The 18,033-nt window shown below is 37.7% G+C and overlaps 1 protein-coding gene across 6 annotated transcripts in view; it reads right to left on the bottom strand.

Moving 5' to 3' along the window:
- The window catches only part of IMMT (inner membrane mitochondrial protein), a 41,090-nt gene that overhangs the window by 7,971 nt on the left and 15,086 nt on the right, over window positions 1-18,033 (bottom strand). The window contains exons 2-10 of one of the 6 annotated variants that reach the window (XM_043603897.1): window positions 17,705-17,778; window positions 16,538-16,727; window positions 12,419-12,530; window positions 10,576-10,674; window positions 10,130-10,225; window positions 7,363-7,499; window positions 5,038-5,141; window positions 3,656-3,791; window positions 3,035-3,164 (exon numbers count right to left, since the gene is read on the bottom strand). In XM_043603897.1, coding sequence (XP_043459832.1) covers window positions 3,035-3,164; window positions 3,656-3,791; window positions 5,038-5,141; window positions 7,363-7,499; window positions 10,130-10,225; window positions 10,576-10,674; window positions 12,419-12,530; window positions 16,538-16,727; window positions 17,705-17,778 — 1,078 coding nt within the window. Of the gene's footprint in view, window positions 1-3,034; window positions 3,165-3,655; window positions 3,792-5,037; window positions 5,142-7,362; window positions 7,500-10,129; window positions 10,226-10,575; window positions 10,711-12,418; window positions 12,531-16,537; window positions 16,728-17,704; window positions 17,779-18,033 lie in introns of all 6 variants that reach the window. The other 5 variants (XM_043603896.1, XM_043603895.1, XM_043603898.1 and 2 more) reach the window with 5 other exon arrangements.

Genomic DNA, 18,033 nt, shown 5'->3' on the forward strand with positions numbered 1-18,033 from the left:
AGACGTCCCTTCCTACACCTCAATTTCATACAAGTTAATTTTCTTCATTACAATCAGATCATTTCTCAAAAGCCTAAAAGGGGGTCCTATACTACCAGTACAAATCAGTCAGGCAGAGAACAGGGAGGCTAATGGTAAGAGTGAAATCTTGGCTCTATTCCCAACCTTGGGCAAATTACTTTAACCTGTGTCTTGGCTTTCCCATCTATAAATATGGCATAGCAACACAACTTTACCTCATAGGGGTGTTATAAGTTTTACTTTTTTTTTACTTTTTATTTTTAGAGAGAGCACACACAAGACACAGGAGAGGGGCAGAGGAGGAGAGAATCTCAAGCAGGCTTCATGCTCAGCCAGACACGGGGCTTGATCCCACAACACTGGGATCCTGACCTGAGCCAAAATCAATTGTTGGATGCTTAACCAACTGAGCCACCCAGGCACCCCAGGGCTGTTATGAATTTTAAATACATGTGAAGCACTTAGAACACAGTGCCATATATAAAATAACGCTCAATAATGTTAGTTATTTTATGTTTAACACTGTGCTCAGCTACAGAGAAGAAAAAAAATAAATAAAGGAGTATCAACAGGACATTTACAACTTAGTGAAATAACACAAATTAAGAGCAAAATAAGTGACAACATAAACCATTACTAAGGAGCCTGGTGTATAAGTCTTAAATGAATTCAGATTTCAGAGGTGAGGATATTTGTTAATAGCTGGGATAACTGTGAAATAATAAACTATCTCCAGGACTACACAAGAAATCAGTTACACTGGGAAGAAAACTGTGGCTATGGGAATGGGGGGGTAAGGGAAATGTCACCAGATGCCATTTGTACTTTTCAAATTTTGTATCATGTGAATGTGTAATCTATTTTTAAGATTAGTAAGAGAACGAGATTGAGATTACGTGCACACACACACGGTCGGAAAGTGCACTGCAGGGGTCTTTCACTTTTTATAGGATACATTTTCTTTAATGCCAAGTTTCTCAACTTTGGTACTACTGACATTCCAGACCAAACGACTGTTTGTTTCGAGGGGCTATTCTGTGCATTGCAGGATGATCCGCAGCATCTCTGCCCTCTACCTACTGGATGTCAGTAGCACCTCCCTAATATTACAAACAAAAATGTCTTGAGACACTGCCAAATGTCCTATGGCAGGCAAAAATGCCCCGGGTTGAGAACGACTGCTTTACTGTTTTCATGTTTTATAATGGGCATTTTCAAAATCAGCAAAAGAATTTTTATAGTTAGCAACTCTAGAGGTTATCATGGAAAAATCAGTAGCCTTTAACCTAGTGGGAAGTGCACAGACAAGTACTTTAGATGAGAGAATGCACTCACTACTAACTCTCCACAGTTAGACCCTGTCCCGCCTTCCAACCTGATTTCATCTACTGCAGCCCACCGAGGCTTCCCAACTAGCCACCAATGTCCCATTTTTTGCCAAGCAGCTCACACCTCATGGACAGAGATATGCAACAAACACCAAAAACAATGAAAAGAATTTCAAAAGGATAATTGGGGTGTCTGGCTGGCTCAGTCCATGGAGTATGTGACTCTTCATCTTCGAACTGTGAGTCTGAACCCCATGTTGGGCATGGAGAGTACTTAAAAATAAAATCTTAAAAAAAAGATAAAATAAGGTGATGTGGTAGGGTGACTTCTGGAGGAAGATGGTCAGGAAAGGTCTCTGGGGTGGTGACAACTATTTCAGCTGTAACCTCAATAAAGCACAGCCCTTGGGAAATTCCGATGAAGGAAATGGTGCAGACATGGCTTAACCAAGCCTGCTCAAGGACAGACTGCCCACACTGCCCATTTTGCCAGCTGCTAATCAGATTAAACAAACATGTACAAATAAGATTCACTGTCCCCAGAATGAACTGTGTTTCTCCATTTCATCCTCTTACAAATCTTTTTTGATTTTCTTTGACAAGAGTCTGAATCTCCCTCTTAAATGTGTCAACTGCATTCAAAACACTTAACTGTCTGAGTTATTTGTTAACAGCTTTGACTCTGCTTCTTGCCCTTACATCTCCCGGGCTGGGCGTTACGCAGCTGAAACTCCCACAACGGTCTTGATTACCTTAGCTCCACAGACCAGCTGATGCAAACTGGTCACCTTCAGCCCCGAGAGGCCTACCTACCAGTTCAGTTCCTACCGGATGTTTAGCTTCTAACAGACGCTAGCATTTAAAGAGTATTTTGATCTGGTTGAGACTGCTAAATTCTGTGATTAGTAGTACTCTTAGAGCACTTCAGGGACACCTGACTATTCTTTGCAGTCACACTGTATAACTGCTTAACCATCACACTTCCCTACAGTCTATTTGTAAGTGGACAGTCATACAGATAAGATTTCCTTTTCACCATGTGAATTTTCAACCATAACGTTGTCACACAAGCAGTCATAAGGTGTGCCATGAGTTATTCATTACTAATATTTGTAAAGTACCAAAAGCTTTGAATAATTTTACATATATATAATATTCTAACAGATTTAAGGTTATAATGCCACTCTCACTTACTTGGATCCTAAACTTTTTTTTCCTTTTTCCTGAGTAGCAGAATCATGGGTTACAGGATTACACGCTGGCTGGAACTTGTGTCTACCATGACTAAAACCATGGGAATACTGTCACAAGTGTGTCACCTACCACGGCTGTGAATGAAATAAAATGTGGCAAACACCATACTGTACACTGCACGAGATACGCATACCACAGGGCTGAAGCAAGTTTAGTCAAACAGCTATTAAAAAACAAAAACAGTGAGGCACATGAATGGCTCAGTCGGTTGAACATCCAACACTTGGTTTTGGCTCGAGTCATAATCTCACGGTTTATGAGTTTGAGCCCTGCACTGGGCTCCGTGCAACAGTGTAGGGCCTGCTTGAGATTCCCTCTCTCTCTCCCCCTCCCCTGCTCACTCTCAAAATGAATAAACTTTTAAAAAAACTATAAAAAAATAAAATAAAACAAACACAGAAAAGTATCAACAACAGTTCAGTTGTACTTACTCATCCCTTTCCACCCTGGCAAGACTTCTGGAGTAATACTGTCCAGTTCTCGTTTAAAGTCATCCCGGGCTTGGACCACGAGCTCATGATACTGAGACACAACCTTAGCCTCAGACTGAGCTGCTTGGACCTAAATAAATACAAGATGTATGTGGTTAAAGTGAAGACAAAATACCATAAGCATCCAAAGAAAGATAAAGTATATTTACATTATTTACACAATGGCTGGAAATTTATAAATAACAGAGAGAACGCTGAAGCTCAAAGGAACATAAGCCTTGTAATTCTATTCAAATACTATGGACAGGCGCCTTTCCAACTTACTATCCCCCTGTCCCTCCTTCTCTGGGTCGCAGGAAACTACCCATATAGACTACATAAATGAAGGCAGAAGATCTGAAAATTTTCATTTAATAACCATGACCAAAAATGCTGCCTATTATAAAAAGTATCACTATAATGGACATTCCAAGTAAGTTTTTAAAACCAGTAACAATATTCTTCACAGGGGAAAAGGGAGAGAGATAGGAATCTTATTATTTTCCTGAATTCTTCAAATCCTTTGACTAAAGGATTATATTTCAAAATGCTGAAATGCTGTGAAAGACCGAAGAAACCCACCTTTTGGACCACATTATCCAGATCAACTATCATGTTGTGAAGTTTCCCCTCTGCAGCAGTGATATGAGATTTGGCCCCAGCAACCTCTTCTTTCTTTGCATTTTCAATTACACCTTTCATCTTCTCTAGCTCTTCTCTGGAAATCAATAAAGCATAACAAAGATCTAGTATTATTTCTTACCAACTTTATCAAAGACTGTGATGTCAATATAACACATAACTGTTAAAAGTCTATGAAAAAAATACAATTTGAAAGAAATTACTGAATGCGTTTTCATAATATATATACGCAAAGAAGCTTTCCTTACAAAACAACTGAAAACAGCTTGGTCAGAAGCCAGATTTACTAAGGTGAACCAGAGAAGCAGCGTGGTATAGAGGGAAACACACAGGCTTCAGAACCAGACAAACCTGGATTCCACTCCAGATCAGCCTCTCCTCTGTTGCTCACCTTTCTGAGGGAATTAAAACTAACTGATGAAAAGAACCTGGCACAGTGCCTGCCACTTCAAGTGCATTCGATAAACAGCAGCTTTTTCAGGGATTAGGCTGATTCCCCTGACAATGAGAGCTTAAGGAAGACAACAGCAAGGGAGGAGGCCAAAGAGCTCACTGAGCAAAAGCTGGGTCTCAGGGAGCTATCATGATCAAAATGTTCCACAAACTGGATGAACTGTGGCCTACCCACCACAAAACACAGAACTCAAGAACCCCGACTCATGGTCGAATGATGTGAGCATAATGTCTTAAGTCTCCTAAAAGATATTCTGGCTTTACTAGGCTTCTCTTTCTCCATCGATAATATTTTGTTAAAAATGACAGCATCATTTTGAATGACCACGATCCCAAAATGTTAAGAACTTTTTGTCAAATGTAAGTTTCCATAATAAGAGGTGGATCGTATACTTGGAATGCTTGACCTAGTTTTAGCCAACTTCCAGGAATCAAGCCCAAGGTGGCATAAAACTAGACCTATTATAGACTTACTGCTTCCTACTTTAGATAAGGCAAAGAGATTGTAACATACTGTCAAGATTCTGATAAAACCGTCCAAACCACCCCTGAAAAATCTTGAAATTATGGTAGACTCTCAGGAAATCTGTAGAGCTACATCACCCAAGCAATAATCTAAAGAAAAACTGCTTTTTATTCAAGATCCTTTATATAGGTCATGGCTAAATTTACTTTGGCCTAATTATATTTTATTCCCTCTTTCCTTTTTCAGGCTCTGTGTTCCTGATAACCAATACAGATCAAGGACAGGTGAAGGGAGGGAAGGGTCTCTCTACCTCCTCTTTCTATACAGACAGTACAAAGAAAACCCAGCCCAAAGAAAGCCACCAGGAGGCCCTAATTACTTGTTAAAGTCCATGAGTAATTACTTGGCTTTGAGAAGGGCATCAGCAGCCTCGTCGACTGCCTTTCTGCGCTCTTTCAATGCACCCTCCACCGTGCGCCACTGAGCCGCCTTCTTCTCACCTGCAACCTAAACAAAACGCAAAAAATGTGAATAACTGCTTTTACTGACCTAGGATAGGCCAATGTGGCTAAATTTAGAAACAAGGATATTAAATTCAATGGTAAAAACCTATATATAATATTTCATCAGAGCGGGATCTCTTAATCTAAAGTTCATGGTTAGGATCAAAGAAATCCAAGACCCTTATCAACAGCAACCACCAAAACTGTAAAAGACGTGTTCTCATGCATATACGCATTTTCTAAGAAGAGATGATATTTTTATTAGATTCTCCAAAGGAGAAATGAAGCAGAAAAGGTTAATAAGAACAGTAACTTCATAAATTATTTGCTGATTAAATTATTCTGCAACGAAGCACCAATACTTAAAATTTCCTTCACTGCAGGTCTACCAAAATCACAGTTTAAGTAGAAAGTTTGCACACTTGTGGAGTCCTTATTCCTCCAAAACATTATCCTAAATACCCTCTGTAATTTGTAAAGTGAAAATTATTGTCAAACCCACTCCCCCTTAGGCTGAATTTCATAAAATGTTAATTACATATATATATAATGTAATTATGTATATAATGTAATTACATATATGTATGTTATTAACATTTTATGAAATTAAATATATGTAAGTGTATATATACACACACACACACAAAAGTCTTAAAAACCCGTCTAGAGGTCCAAGCATAAGCTGCTCTGTAGAATAGATACCAGACTCCCCTACCATCAAGCCAAGTCCAACGGTTTCCAAACACTGCTTTAAGAAAGCAATTCACTAAGAGTCCTTGTGCACTTGCAGGTTTTTTATTGGACGAAACAGAAGTTGGAATCTATTAACATTTCAAAACTTGCGTTCATACATGTTTCTGATTATTTTGTTAACACCAGCTAATACTCCCTAATTTAGTTAACCACTAATATAAAATGTCCTTTAGTTGTAAAATCTTGATTTCAATAGATTTCATATTATCTAATTCACATGCACTATATATTATGTGTTCACTGGGAGGAGGAAATACTCTCTTATGTAGCCTTCCACCAGAGTAAATACCATGGGCATTTAAAACTTCCAATAAGTGTCCTTCTGAAAGATACCAGTATACTTGGGATCACACCCAACTTCCTGATTATCATACAACATCCAGCCTTCCCACACCTGTATAACCAAAATATTAGGCATTCTCTGTGTGGTTTCCACTTTCCTGATTGAATTCGGACTGAAATTTACATTTTTTTCTTGGACTCTGAATAAACCAGAATTTTCTTTTAAGTTTTAAAGGTTGTAATTTCTGGCTGTTTACATCAGAGCTCTAATTTAACTTTTTGTTATGTATGTACATAGGAATAAAACAACACGAAGTCTGTTTAAATTTTTTAAGCACACAGTTCTAGTGGCAAAGAAACTTCACTGATCATACATGATCCTGATCCCTGAGATTCATAGCTTACATATTTATTTTTACTCTTTAAATAACCTGGTGTCAGGATATGTTTTTTATATACTGAATAACTGAATATAATTATAAAAGAAATTTATTAAGTCCCAGTATTATATTTTTAAATTAATGTAATTATTCTCTGAAGTGTTCAGTGTAAATTAAATAATCAGCATAAGCATTTAAAATAGCTGATATAGGGGTGCCTCGGTGGCAGTCGGTTAAACGTCCAACTCTTGATCTTGGCTCAGGTAATGACCTCAACAGTTCGTGGGTTCAGGCCCCGCATCGGGCTCTGTGCTGATGGTGCGGAGTCTGCTTGAGATTCTGTCTCTCCCTCAGCCCCTCCCCTGCTTGTGCTCTCTCAAAATAAATAAACTTAAAATAAAATTTTTTTTAATAAAAAAAATTAAAAAAAAAATAAAAAATAAAATAGCTGGTATTTTGGGGTACATGGGATCTCTGTACTATTTCTTATAACTATGCATCCATCTAAAAGTATCTCAAAATAAAAAGTTTATTTTAGAAAGTGGTTGGCAATTTTAAAGCAAAAAAACACAACAAACTCAAGCACTATTAATGTATGAAAGCAAAAAATCTGACCTAATTCTTGTACCATATCACTGTCGTGATGTAAAGCATTATATAAAATTCATTAAAAACAACACTTAAATGTTTTTTCCTGCCTTGTTTATTTAAAAATAACAATTACCCTAGACAGTCTTCACTTAGTGAGAGAAAGCCCATGGTAGAAAAATCAGTCTTAAATACCACAAGTCTACTCATTCTCTGGCTCACCTCAGAATTGTCCATGGCTGCCTTCAATATGCTGGCGTGTGCGCTGACGGCCTGCACCGCGGCATTCTGGGCTATGATGGCCTGTTGAGTGATGCGAGCAGTTTGGCTCAGAGCATCTTCTAAGCTCTTAGCTACCGCTGAAATACAATAACCATTAGAAAACAAATCCCTCCTTCCTAAATAACTTTATCTTAAACTTCCCTGCCTATCCTACTGAGCCTTCCATTGCTTTCCCCAAAAATGTAAAAAACAAAAAAACATACAGACTGAGAGAATCAGTTTCATTTGAAAGTATGGTAAAATATTAGTAATTACCAAATCTGGTGGAAACAACTATGGGGGTTCATTATACTATTTTTACTTTTATGTAGAACTGAATTTTTTCAAAATAAAAAGTGTTTGGGGATTTTTTAAGAAAAAAAATGCTTAAAGGCAGCTAGCATATACTTCAAAAAGGAGGAACAAAGTTTAGGACACTATAGCCCCTTTTAGCTATCAGAGGCTATAAATTTAGCATAACCACCAGCATTTTTAAGTTTAAATAATGATCTTATAGAACCACAGGGAAAAAGAGGTACCCACTTCATCTACTCAGGAGGAAAGGATACTCCTAGCAAGTTATGTATATATACACACACGTACACACATACACATGACAGACACACAAGAAAAAGAAAAAGACAAGAAAACATGCAAATAAAAAAGAAAAGTTGGTTTGGGAATGGCAAGTGTTTTGCTACAAAAGAACTCAGGAAACAGCCAGACACTGGTGTTCAAGAGGCTACGACCTATTAAGATCATATTTCTATTTGCTGCTTCAGGAATCAAAGAGAAACCTAATTAAAAAAAATAAATAAATAAAGCAAGGGATATTAGATATAATGCTAAAATGGCAAAATGATTCATTTGAAGAAAGAAAGCCAGTGAGAACAGTAATTTGTATCAGGTAACAGATAATTTTTTAAAAAGGCAAAAATATTTGGCGGTTGAGACAAAACCAGAAGGTGATTCTGGCAAAAGCAGCGTAAACTAGAACAAGCGGAACCTAGGAACCACTTGTGGTACCTCTGCAACAAAGACAGAAGGAGCAAGGTGCTGACAAGAAAATACAAAGCTACGGATGTGAAGTTGAGGTTCTGAAGACACGGGATATGAAGAGAGGGATATGAAGAGGAAAAGAGGCAGGGAGAGAACATGCATGAATTAATGGGGTCACATCGAAGCGGTGTGACAAATAACAGCATACTACTTCACAGCGGCCCACAGGCTCAAAGTCTTCTTTAAGAGTCTATTCACTGTACTTTGATTCCTTGTTATTGTTGTTGTTATTTTGTGCGGGTTTTTTTTGCTATTGAGTTGTAGGAGTTCCATATATATTTTGTGTATCAACTTTTCTCCTATTCCATAGGTTGCCTTTTCATTGTTAGTTGTTTCTTCTGCCATACAAAAGCTTTTTTATTTTTAGTTCGATGTAGTTCCACTTGATTTTGTGTGCTTTAATTCTTGATTAAAAATTACAAACGCATACATTCTTAAAGGAAAGCTTGGGAGAAAACTAAGAGGTGATAGACAAAATCCTTAAAATTTCCACTTTGCCCAAAATGAAATATAAGAACTGAACAACAACAAAGAGCACAATGAAACAGACATCGCCATCTTGGATTTACAACTTACTCCAAGGTGTCCATATAATAAAAGGGGAAAAGTGAAAAGTATAAAAATATGAATAAAAGAAAAAAATAATCTTGACTTGAATTCAGGAAAAATTCTCCCAGGAAGTGGGAGTACAGAAATATTTCACTTATTTACAAGTCTTTATTCAACATTCTCAATTATTTGTAACCATGGCCAAGAACTCAGAAGAGCACAAAAACACGACCAAAATCCAAGCAGCCAAACTGAAGCCCTACACCTATGCTCCTTCTGTCCCTTCCACTCTTGACACAATTCTAACAAACCTGCCTCCTCAGCATAGGTCAGAACCAATGCATTAGAAGGGAAACAGGAACCACTCCGGACAGACAAGCAGAAATACGTGATGGAGAGAGACAAATAAAAACTATAAACAGCTGCCATAAGACTTTAAAACAAACCTCTCTCAATCCGGCAACAACTACATATCCCCTACCTACAGAGATCACTGTGCAGCACAGTGCAATAAATTGCAGCACAGTGCAATAAATTATGTTACCTATGCCTTCTTTAAGAGACGAAAATATGTTTTTAGGTATCTTAACATCTTTTTCTAGAACCATCAAAAAGTTTACCATAAAGTCGAAACTTAAAAAGGAATATGCTTCAGTTAGCTGGAAACCAGCCATATATACAATATTTCATCCTCCACCAATGTCAGATAAGGGGGCTACTACAGAGAGAGTCCAGAGATTGGTAATAAAGCAGAGCGGGAGCCATTCTGACCTGCACAAATACTGGAGTTAAACAACTGAAAGACTCTTCAGCAAGTTGCGAAAACATAAACAATTTCTGTTCCCCAGAATACAGACCCTTTAGCACTAACCCTAATTAACACAAGTGGAGAAAGTTATTATTTGGAATTTTCTCCAGATGTACACTAAGAATGCCTTTGCCACCTGGGTAAAGAAGTTTAAATGGAAAGAATACAAATGATGAAATAAAGGTGGTGCACGGAGAAATGCCACTAAAGAAACCAAACTAGCTGACAGAGGAAATGTGTGCCAATGACTGAAGAAGACAGCAACTGATGGAGATGACCCAAAGTACTTAAAAAGCCATCTGGTTTACATACACTCAATCTTAACTTGTTCTTGCTTTTCCTGCTGTGCAAGGCGAGCTGCAACTTCTTCGGGTGGTCGCTCCCGTACAGAAGTTGAGGATGCTTCCTCTTGCAGCGAAAGTAAATAAGAGGAAATCAAATTTCAGCACAGAATTTCAATAGCTCACAGGGGCATAAAAACACCACTGTACTTGCCAGCTCTATCAACTGAGGGCATTTTTGTCATCAGGATTCTAAAACCACATCATCAATGATTCCAACATGAAGAAACAGGGCGTCAGCTCTAAACCTGTTGCTTTAAAAGATTTACACAGACTCCGAAATTTAAAAAATTCCCTAAGCAAGACTGTAAATAAAACCAGTATATATGGGTACATACATACTGTCTAGAGGTTGCCTAGGCATTGAATAGTTCTGATGAGCAAATCGTTATAAAACTACAAATATAAATAAACTACCTGAAGCTGTAGGCTTGGATTTTCCTTCAATTCCAGGGTGATCAGTTTTTACAGATTCCTCGTGTTGAACTGCAGGGGCTGGGACTGACAGTGTATCACCTGCTGCAGAAATAATTTGAGCTGCCGCTGTAGGTCCTACAAATATACGTTACTCATGGTATTTATAGTTTCCTGGGTTAACAAAGAAGCATATAGGAATCTACTACTACTAGCACCAGGCAAGGCTTCCAGTAACAGTATTAAATGGCATTAAATCTTAAAATATAAGACACGCGCATAAGATTTACATAACACGGAAAAGTAGTAACAAAGCAGATAACCAAAAAATATTTTCTAAGAGTGGTAGAGAAGAGAGAAGAGGTGTGAGCAAGAACAGGATGACAGTTCTAAACACAAAAAGAAGAAAGGAAGGCTGAAGAAATTCAAGAGCTTATAAACAAGTGTGGGAAGAGAAAATGAGTAATTCTAGAGGTGAAAGGCAGGGGGGAAAAAAGAGCAACAGAATAGAGAGAAAAAAAAATTAAACCGAAAGCCTCATTTAAGAGATAAAGCTGGATTATCACAAAGCCTATTAACTGGTCTCTCTGCTCTGCTCTTGATCCCTTTATCTATTCTCCACCAAAGCCACTGATCTTATTAAAAGTCAGGTATCAATCAATACCCTGGCTCAGAACCCCCCTAACACCTTCCCATCACACTCAGAATATGAAGCAAAATTCTTATAACGGCCTCCAAAGAGTACCACAATAGGCTTTCTGCTTCCTCTCGACCTCATTTGCTACTGTTCTCTTTTCCACTCCAGCTTCATATGCTCCTTACTAGGTAAATATACCAAGCCTTTGCGCTAGCTAATCCCTCTGTGTGGGATGCTTTTCTCCCACCAGCCTTTTATACATGTCTTATTCCCTTATCTCTTTCTAGTCTTTGCCCACTCCATTTTAAATTGCAATATTGCCCCCAACACATCACTTCTGACATCCTATACGCTTCACATGTATTTATATGATTTTCTTCTCCTCATCCCACTAAGGAATAATTGCAGAGTTTGTATTTGTTTTTATTGTTTTGTTCATTGCTATAGCCCCAGTGCCTAAAAGCATATTTGGCATATAGTAGACAATTAGTGAATATGTGAATAAAACAAAGAGGTTTAATCAAGGACAAAAGTGACTAAGGAGGAACATAGAAGTTCAACTGTATACTGAGCAGGTTAGTTAGGTAAGTGCCATAAATTATTGGTAACTCATGAAGGAAAAAAAAATCCCCAGACCACAGCTAGACCAAGACACTTTCATCACTGAGAGGAGAAAGAAACGGTAAAGAGGTAAGAAAAGAGAATAAATCTTAAAATTCAAAGAGGAGAAAAGACTAGGAGTCAGAGGGGAAAAACATAAAAGGAAAAATGTTGGGGCACCTGGGTGGTGCAGTTGCTTAAGCACCTGACTCTTGATTTTGGCTCAAGTCACGATCTCACAGTCGTGAGATTGAGCCCTTTGTCGGGCTCCATGCTGAACATGGAACCTGCATAGGATTCTCTCTTTCTCTCTCTCTCTCAAAATAAATATTAAGAAGAAAGAAAGAGAAAGTGTTGCAGGCAAGACAATTCTTGCTGTTATCCTCACTCAGTAGCTATTCAGAATGAGGTCCAATTCCATATCCCACTCAACTCCTCTAAAATGAGTGCCAAAATGACAGGTGTGAATGAACACTCCTTTCCCAGGGTAAGAACTAGGGACCAGAAGAGTGAACGTGGGGTGGGGGCCCCCTCTTGACTCTGAGTACAAATACATTAAAACAGTTCATTTACCTATAATTTAAAAAAAAGAATTCTAAATGTAAGTACCTGTTGTTGAAGCTGGAATGTCTCCCTTCTGTTTTTGTACTTGAGAGGCAGGCTGTTTAGACTCTTTCATTACCTCTGATACACTAGAGATTTTTAGTGGACCAGACTCACTCTTGGAAATAAAACACAGGTAACATTTCAGATACAATATATATTTTTTTAAGGCAGCATACTGTAACTTGTATTATTACAAAAGTCTTTCAGGCTTTTCATACAAAGTTAACACTTTACAATATAATGTATTTTATTAACCACAGTAAGGGAAGAGAAGTCATCATCCTAGAAAAATGCAGTCCCAAAACTTCATTCCAAATGACTGGCCCACATTTTAGTAGTAACAAAGGCTTTTCTTAGGGCAACCAATAAAGTACATGATGTAGAACCTTCCCTTTAAACACCATTTCTTTTCCACATACAACGCTGAGAAGACCATTTCCATCTGCTTTCTAAATCAAATGTTGGTGCATTGTGTATACATTCAGTTAGAAACAAGTAATTTTCAGAGGGTCTGAGTAAAACTGAAAGTTTGTTTCTTTAATCTCCCAGATTCATGCAATTGCACACTAAAATACACAACCCAATTTTAATATCCACTTTTCTCTTTCTCAGTTACCATCTGCCTCAAATTTAAGGCCTTATTCATTAACAAGACTGACAGATGATATACTGGCAAAAGTTACTGAGTACCAAAATATTTCGCCAGAACTTGACAAGGGGACTCAGATATCTCTAACAGGACTACTCAAATATAATAGAAATAGTTCTGATCTCTGTCACTACCGGAAATTGGAAATATATGCATTTTCTTTTATTAAATTTTTATCATTTAAATCATGAAATACATGATCACTATAACAAGCAAACTAATACCGAGACATGCCTTTACTGCTCCCTTCCCTTCCAGCACTCTCAGGTAGCCATTGCCAATAGCCTGAATCTATCTTTCCACCCCTGAGCATAAGCTCAGGTATGTATACACATATACAATTTTTAATTTTTTAAACAAACTAAAGTAGGGTTATATTATACAAATTACCACGTAACTCAGTTCTTGTTTTTGTTCTCATTTAATAATGTACCGTGGACAGTCTCTTCCAGGTCAAGAAATTATTTTTAGTTGCATAATATTCTAATTTAATTGCATATCTTAATGTAGTTGTAAACCCCACAATTTGGTCAACCATTCTATTTTGGAACATTCAAGTTGTTTTCTGCTTTTTTTGTTGTTGTTGTTGTGAAACATCCATGTCCATGTAACTGAAGAGTACTATAGTGTGGTCTCTGCGGGACAGTTTGCCAAAAAAGAGGAAGTGCTGGGTCAAAAAGGCTGTATATTTTTAGAAAATATTAACAGATCACTTTCACAGAAGGATCCAGCAATTCACACTTTCACAATAAACGTGTATGTACGTGTATCTGTGTATAAATAAGATCTATTTCCACACTAAGTTGTTCCATTCCTCTTATTTCCAATCCTGTGTCAAAACCTTGCTGTTGTATTAAAGTAGGATTATAACAAAGTCCAATTACCTGGAAAAGCAAGTGTCCTCTGACCCCTCCCCACCCCAACACTGTTCTGAAATGTTCTTAGCTAGTTTTGTACATTACTTAATCCTTTCATGTGAACGTTAAAATCATCTTATCTGATTCTTCAACATGTAGAAAAATTCATTAGAATTCTTATTAGATGTATGTGGTATGTGGTATGTATATACAGCTATACAAACATCACTTCTCTCAAAATTAAATTTCTCTCTCTCTTAAATTTCTAATCAAATTTAAGGGAAACTTGAGAGAAATGCATATATTAGAGAAAAATGACATTTTTTATGGTATTAAGTCCCATCCAGGAAAGTACCATTTGTCTCCATTTAGGCAGATCTTATTCCATGTCCATCAAAAAGATTTTAAGTTTATCTTCTCTCAATATTTATGACCTGTGCATAAATAATCACTTCGGCACAAAAAGGATTATCGTGAAATAAAATGTAAAATGCAGTTTCTAAAAGCAACAAGTTGGTAATAATATGTGAGTACAGAATGAATAAATAGTAAAAATTAAAAAATAAAAACACTACCTGCTACTGTACTTCAGAGGTGAGAAAATACACTTTGGTGTATGCAGTGAAGGATGCAGGTCTTAAAGAGAATATTAGTAGGCAAAAGAAAGGAAGTCACTATGGGTACAAGACCACTAACGGAAAAACTGTGCAAATGGAAAGCAGCTTTGTTCTCTGCTTTAACACAGGCCCTTGAAACACTGCCTGGTACATAATAATCACTTGATGGACATTTGCTGAATAAATGAATGGAAAGCACAAGGCATATTTGCAACGTAAACTGGCACAAAGCCAAGAATTTATGTGCAGGACGATTTGGAGACAAGGCTGGAAAGGTAAGAGCCAGACTGCTAAGTGTGTTAAATATCAACCTGAACACCATCAAAAACCAAAAACTACAGAAAATAAAGGAACAAATAGGCAGCTCCTAGGCTCACTTTTAACCACTCCTGGTTCTACTCTCCTTAGAACATGAAACAATCTCGAAAGTCTCTCTACATTCTACAGTCTCTGTCTTTCAAACGATAAGAAATGTATAAAACTTGCTGATTAAGTGATATCATGAAAATATCATGAAAATGTGATAGCACTTATTTTAGAAGATTCTCTGATACTGGTCAAGAGGATGGCCTAGGCTGTGATGTGGGGTGGGGAGAGATCTCAGGGGTGGAGACTGGAAAGAAAGGGTTGGGGGCACAAAGAAACAGGTCTAGCTAGCTTGGAGATAAAGGTCAGAAATGGGATAAGGACAGTAGTAATGCAAGAAAAAAATTAATATCAGAGATTAAACAAGATAGGATAGCTAACAAAATATAGGCAACTATGAAGATGAATCCAAGAATCCTAACCTAACTATGTGAGAGCATGGCACTATCTTTAACACAAAAAAAGCAAATCAGGAAGAGTGTAACTCTTGAGGTAGTACAGTATGGACGTGCCAAGTAATCCAAGTGGAAATGTTCAGCAAGATAGCTAGAGTGGAATAAGGGGAGGCCATGACGAGAGAGACAGACAAACTATCTACAAAAAATGACACTTGAAGTCATGTCAAGCAAGAAAAGAACACTACTCTGAACTGTTCAGCCTGTCTCCATGCTCCTAGAATTACGCCCAACCATTTCTCCTGGGTCATGTAAGTTCAAATAGACCCAACATTTTAGAATGAATCCACAGAATTCTGTTCCTTGACTACTAAAGCTGCAAAACTGTCTCTCTTGGCCAGCAAACACAGCAGTTTTAAAGTTCATATGGAAGAATAAATGATGTGGAAGACTGTTTTGAAAAAGCATGATAGGGCTGGGGGAGGGTGTGAGAGGACATTTGCTTTTCCAAATATTAACTTTGTTACAGGACTGGTCTGTAGGCTACCCTAGAGAAAAGAAATCCACCCAATTTCTAAGGAAGGAGTCAGCTATGTCCAGCCTCACAGCATAAACACCCAAGGCTAAATCAGCAAAAATCCACAATCTCTTTTGTAAATTTTTATTCAAAGCAGTTGTTTGAATGAAGAATATTTAAGATGTTTAAAAAAATTTTAGGCCTGATTTGGGCGGGCAGGGGGAGGTGATACTCTGAATATGCACCAAGTCCCAGAAATACCAGAAGATATTCCTATCAACCAATCAGTAAGTAGCTCAAAATTCTGTGACTCTTGTTTTGTGGTCTAAAAAGAGCCAGTACTAACTAGAACCACTTGGGTTCTGTGTCATGACCATTCTATGTTTATGTTTTTAGTGTTCTAAGTCACAGCTTGATAGCTGCAACAGCGAAGGCTGTCAGAGAACACTCTCCGTCCACAGGACAGACACAGTTACCTCTGTCCAATCGGCCTCTTCCATTTACCCTCGTGTGCCATTCAATTATTTTCTATGTGGTGGGTACTTAATGAGAACCCTGAACTCCAAAGGGATAAAAATCCAACTCTACAGATTAATGTTAAAGAAAACTAACAAACACACATCTGAAATTCTACTTAATTATACATATATTTTCAAGATGAAAACAACATGCTTTCACAAGTATTCCGTAGGATAAACTGAAATATTTTTATGACTCTTACCGGCTTCTTTGGCAATGGAACAGGATAAGGTGGGGAACCAAGAACCATCTCAAAGAGTTTATCTGAGTAAGGTATGGTTTTCTCTACACTTTCCCGAAAATGGGAATCCCATTTTGCATACAGGATAGTGCCACCAATACCTCCACCAACAAACAAAAGGCCAGCTCCCGCAATTTTGCCAGGAGACAACCTAAGTGAGAGAAATAGGAAACACATTTATATTCCTTGGCTCTCCCACACCAACTTCCTTAGACCAATGGTAAGGGTTTTAAAGACCCCTAACCTCTACCTCTCCACTGCTGATTCAGATTTCAGCAGCCAAGTTTATTTCTATAGTTGCACATCATCTTTCACTGATTTGCTTTAAAACATATCCGCAGGGGCACCTGGGTGGCTCAGTCGGTTGAGCGTCCGACTTCGGCTCAGGTCACGATCTCACAGTCTGTGAGTTCGAGCCCCGCGTCAGGCTCTGGGCTGATGGCTCAGAGCCTGGAGCCTGCTTCTGATTCTGTGTCTCCCTCTCTCTCTGCCCCTTCCCCGTTCATGCTCTGTCTCTCTCTGTCTCAAAAATAAATAAATGTTAAAAAAAAAAAAAAAAAAACACATATCTGCAATAGAAAATAACATTTATGGATAACTACATTTTTTTAAGTACAGTAATATCTAGAGTAGGAAGAATTAAGTAACCTTAAAATTCAAGACGTTAAAAAATTTTCAAGATGTCCACAATCAAAAGATTTCCTCTGAACCCAGAAAAGAAATACTTTCAAAGCTCCTCTCTCCTTAATAACATTTCTGTAAATACAGTAAAATAAACCCTTTACAAAAGAAAGACAATATAAATATCAAATAAAACAACACTTTTGAAGTTACAATGTGCTAAGTACTAAATAGACAACTATTTGCCACAGAATGGAAGACAGCACATGAGGGAGGGAGGCTGTCTACCTTGGATGTCACCTAACTACAAAAGAACTAAAAGGAGGATCATAACAAATTTTCACCTACAAATAAATAATGCTCCAAAAATATTACAGCAAACCTCCAGTGTCTACACCCCTTAACAAAAAAATTTTAAGCAGCTATTCCCATATTCATGGAAAACACATATCCACACACATCCCTCAACAACAGTTAAAAAAGTCTGTTGACAGGGAGACCACATACCTAGAACTGCCTGAAGTAGAATATCTACGGCATGGTCGTAATGGACGTAGGACAAACTTCCCACAGAGACAGCTCTAGAGAGGAAAGAGAAAACGTCACAACCAATGCACAAGGAATCTGGGATGCTTTTAGGGTGATAACTCAGATGAAGAATTTTTATTACAAATGTCTTTGTTAAACAAAAAATTATTTTACTTTGAGAAATTAACTTATAGACCCTTAACAAGAGTGATGCTTCCAGTACCCCAAGGTTCAGGTTAGATAATTTTTAAGATTAAAAAAATTATCAGATTATGATCAATTAGCACTTTCAAGTGTTATGTATGCTT

This window comes from Prionailurus bengalensis, chromosome A3 (assembly GCF_016509475.1).
Source record: "Prionailurus bengalensis isolate Pbe53 chromosome A3, Fcat_Pben_1.1_paternal_pri, whole genome shotgun sequence".
NCBI classification, from domain to species: Eukaryota; Metazoa; Chordata; class Mammalia; order Carnivora; family Felidae; genus Prionailurus; species Prionailurus bengalensis.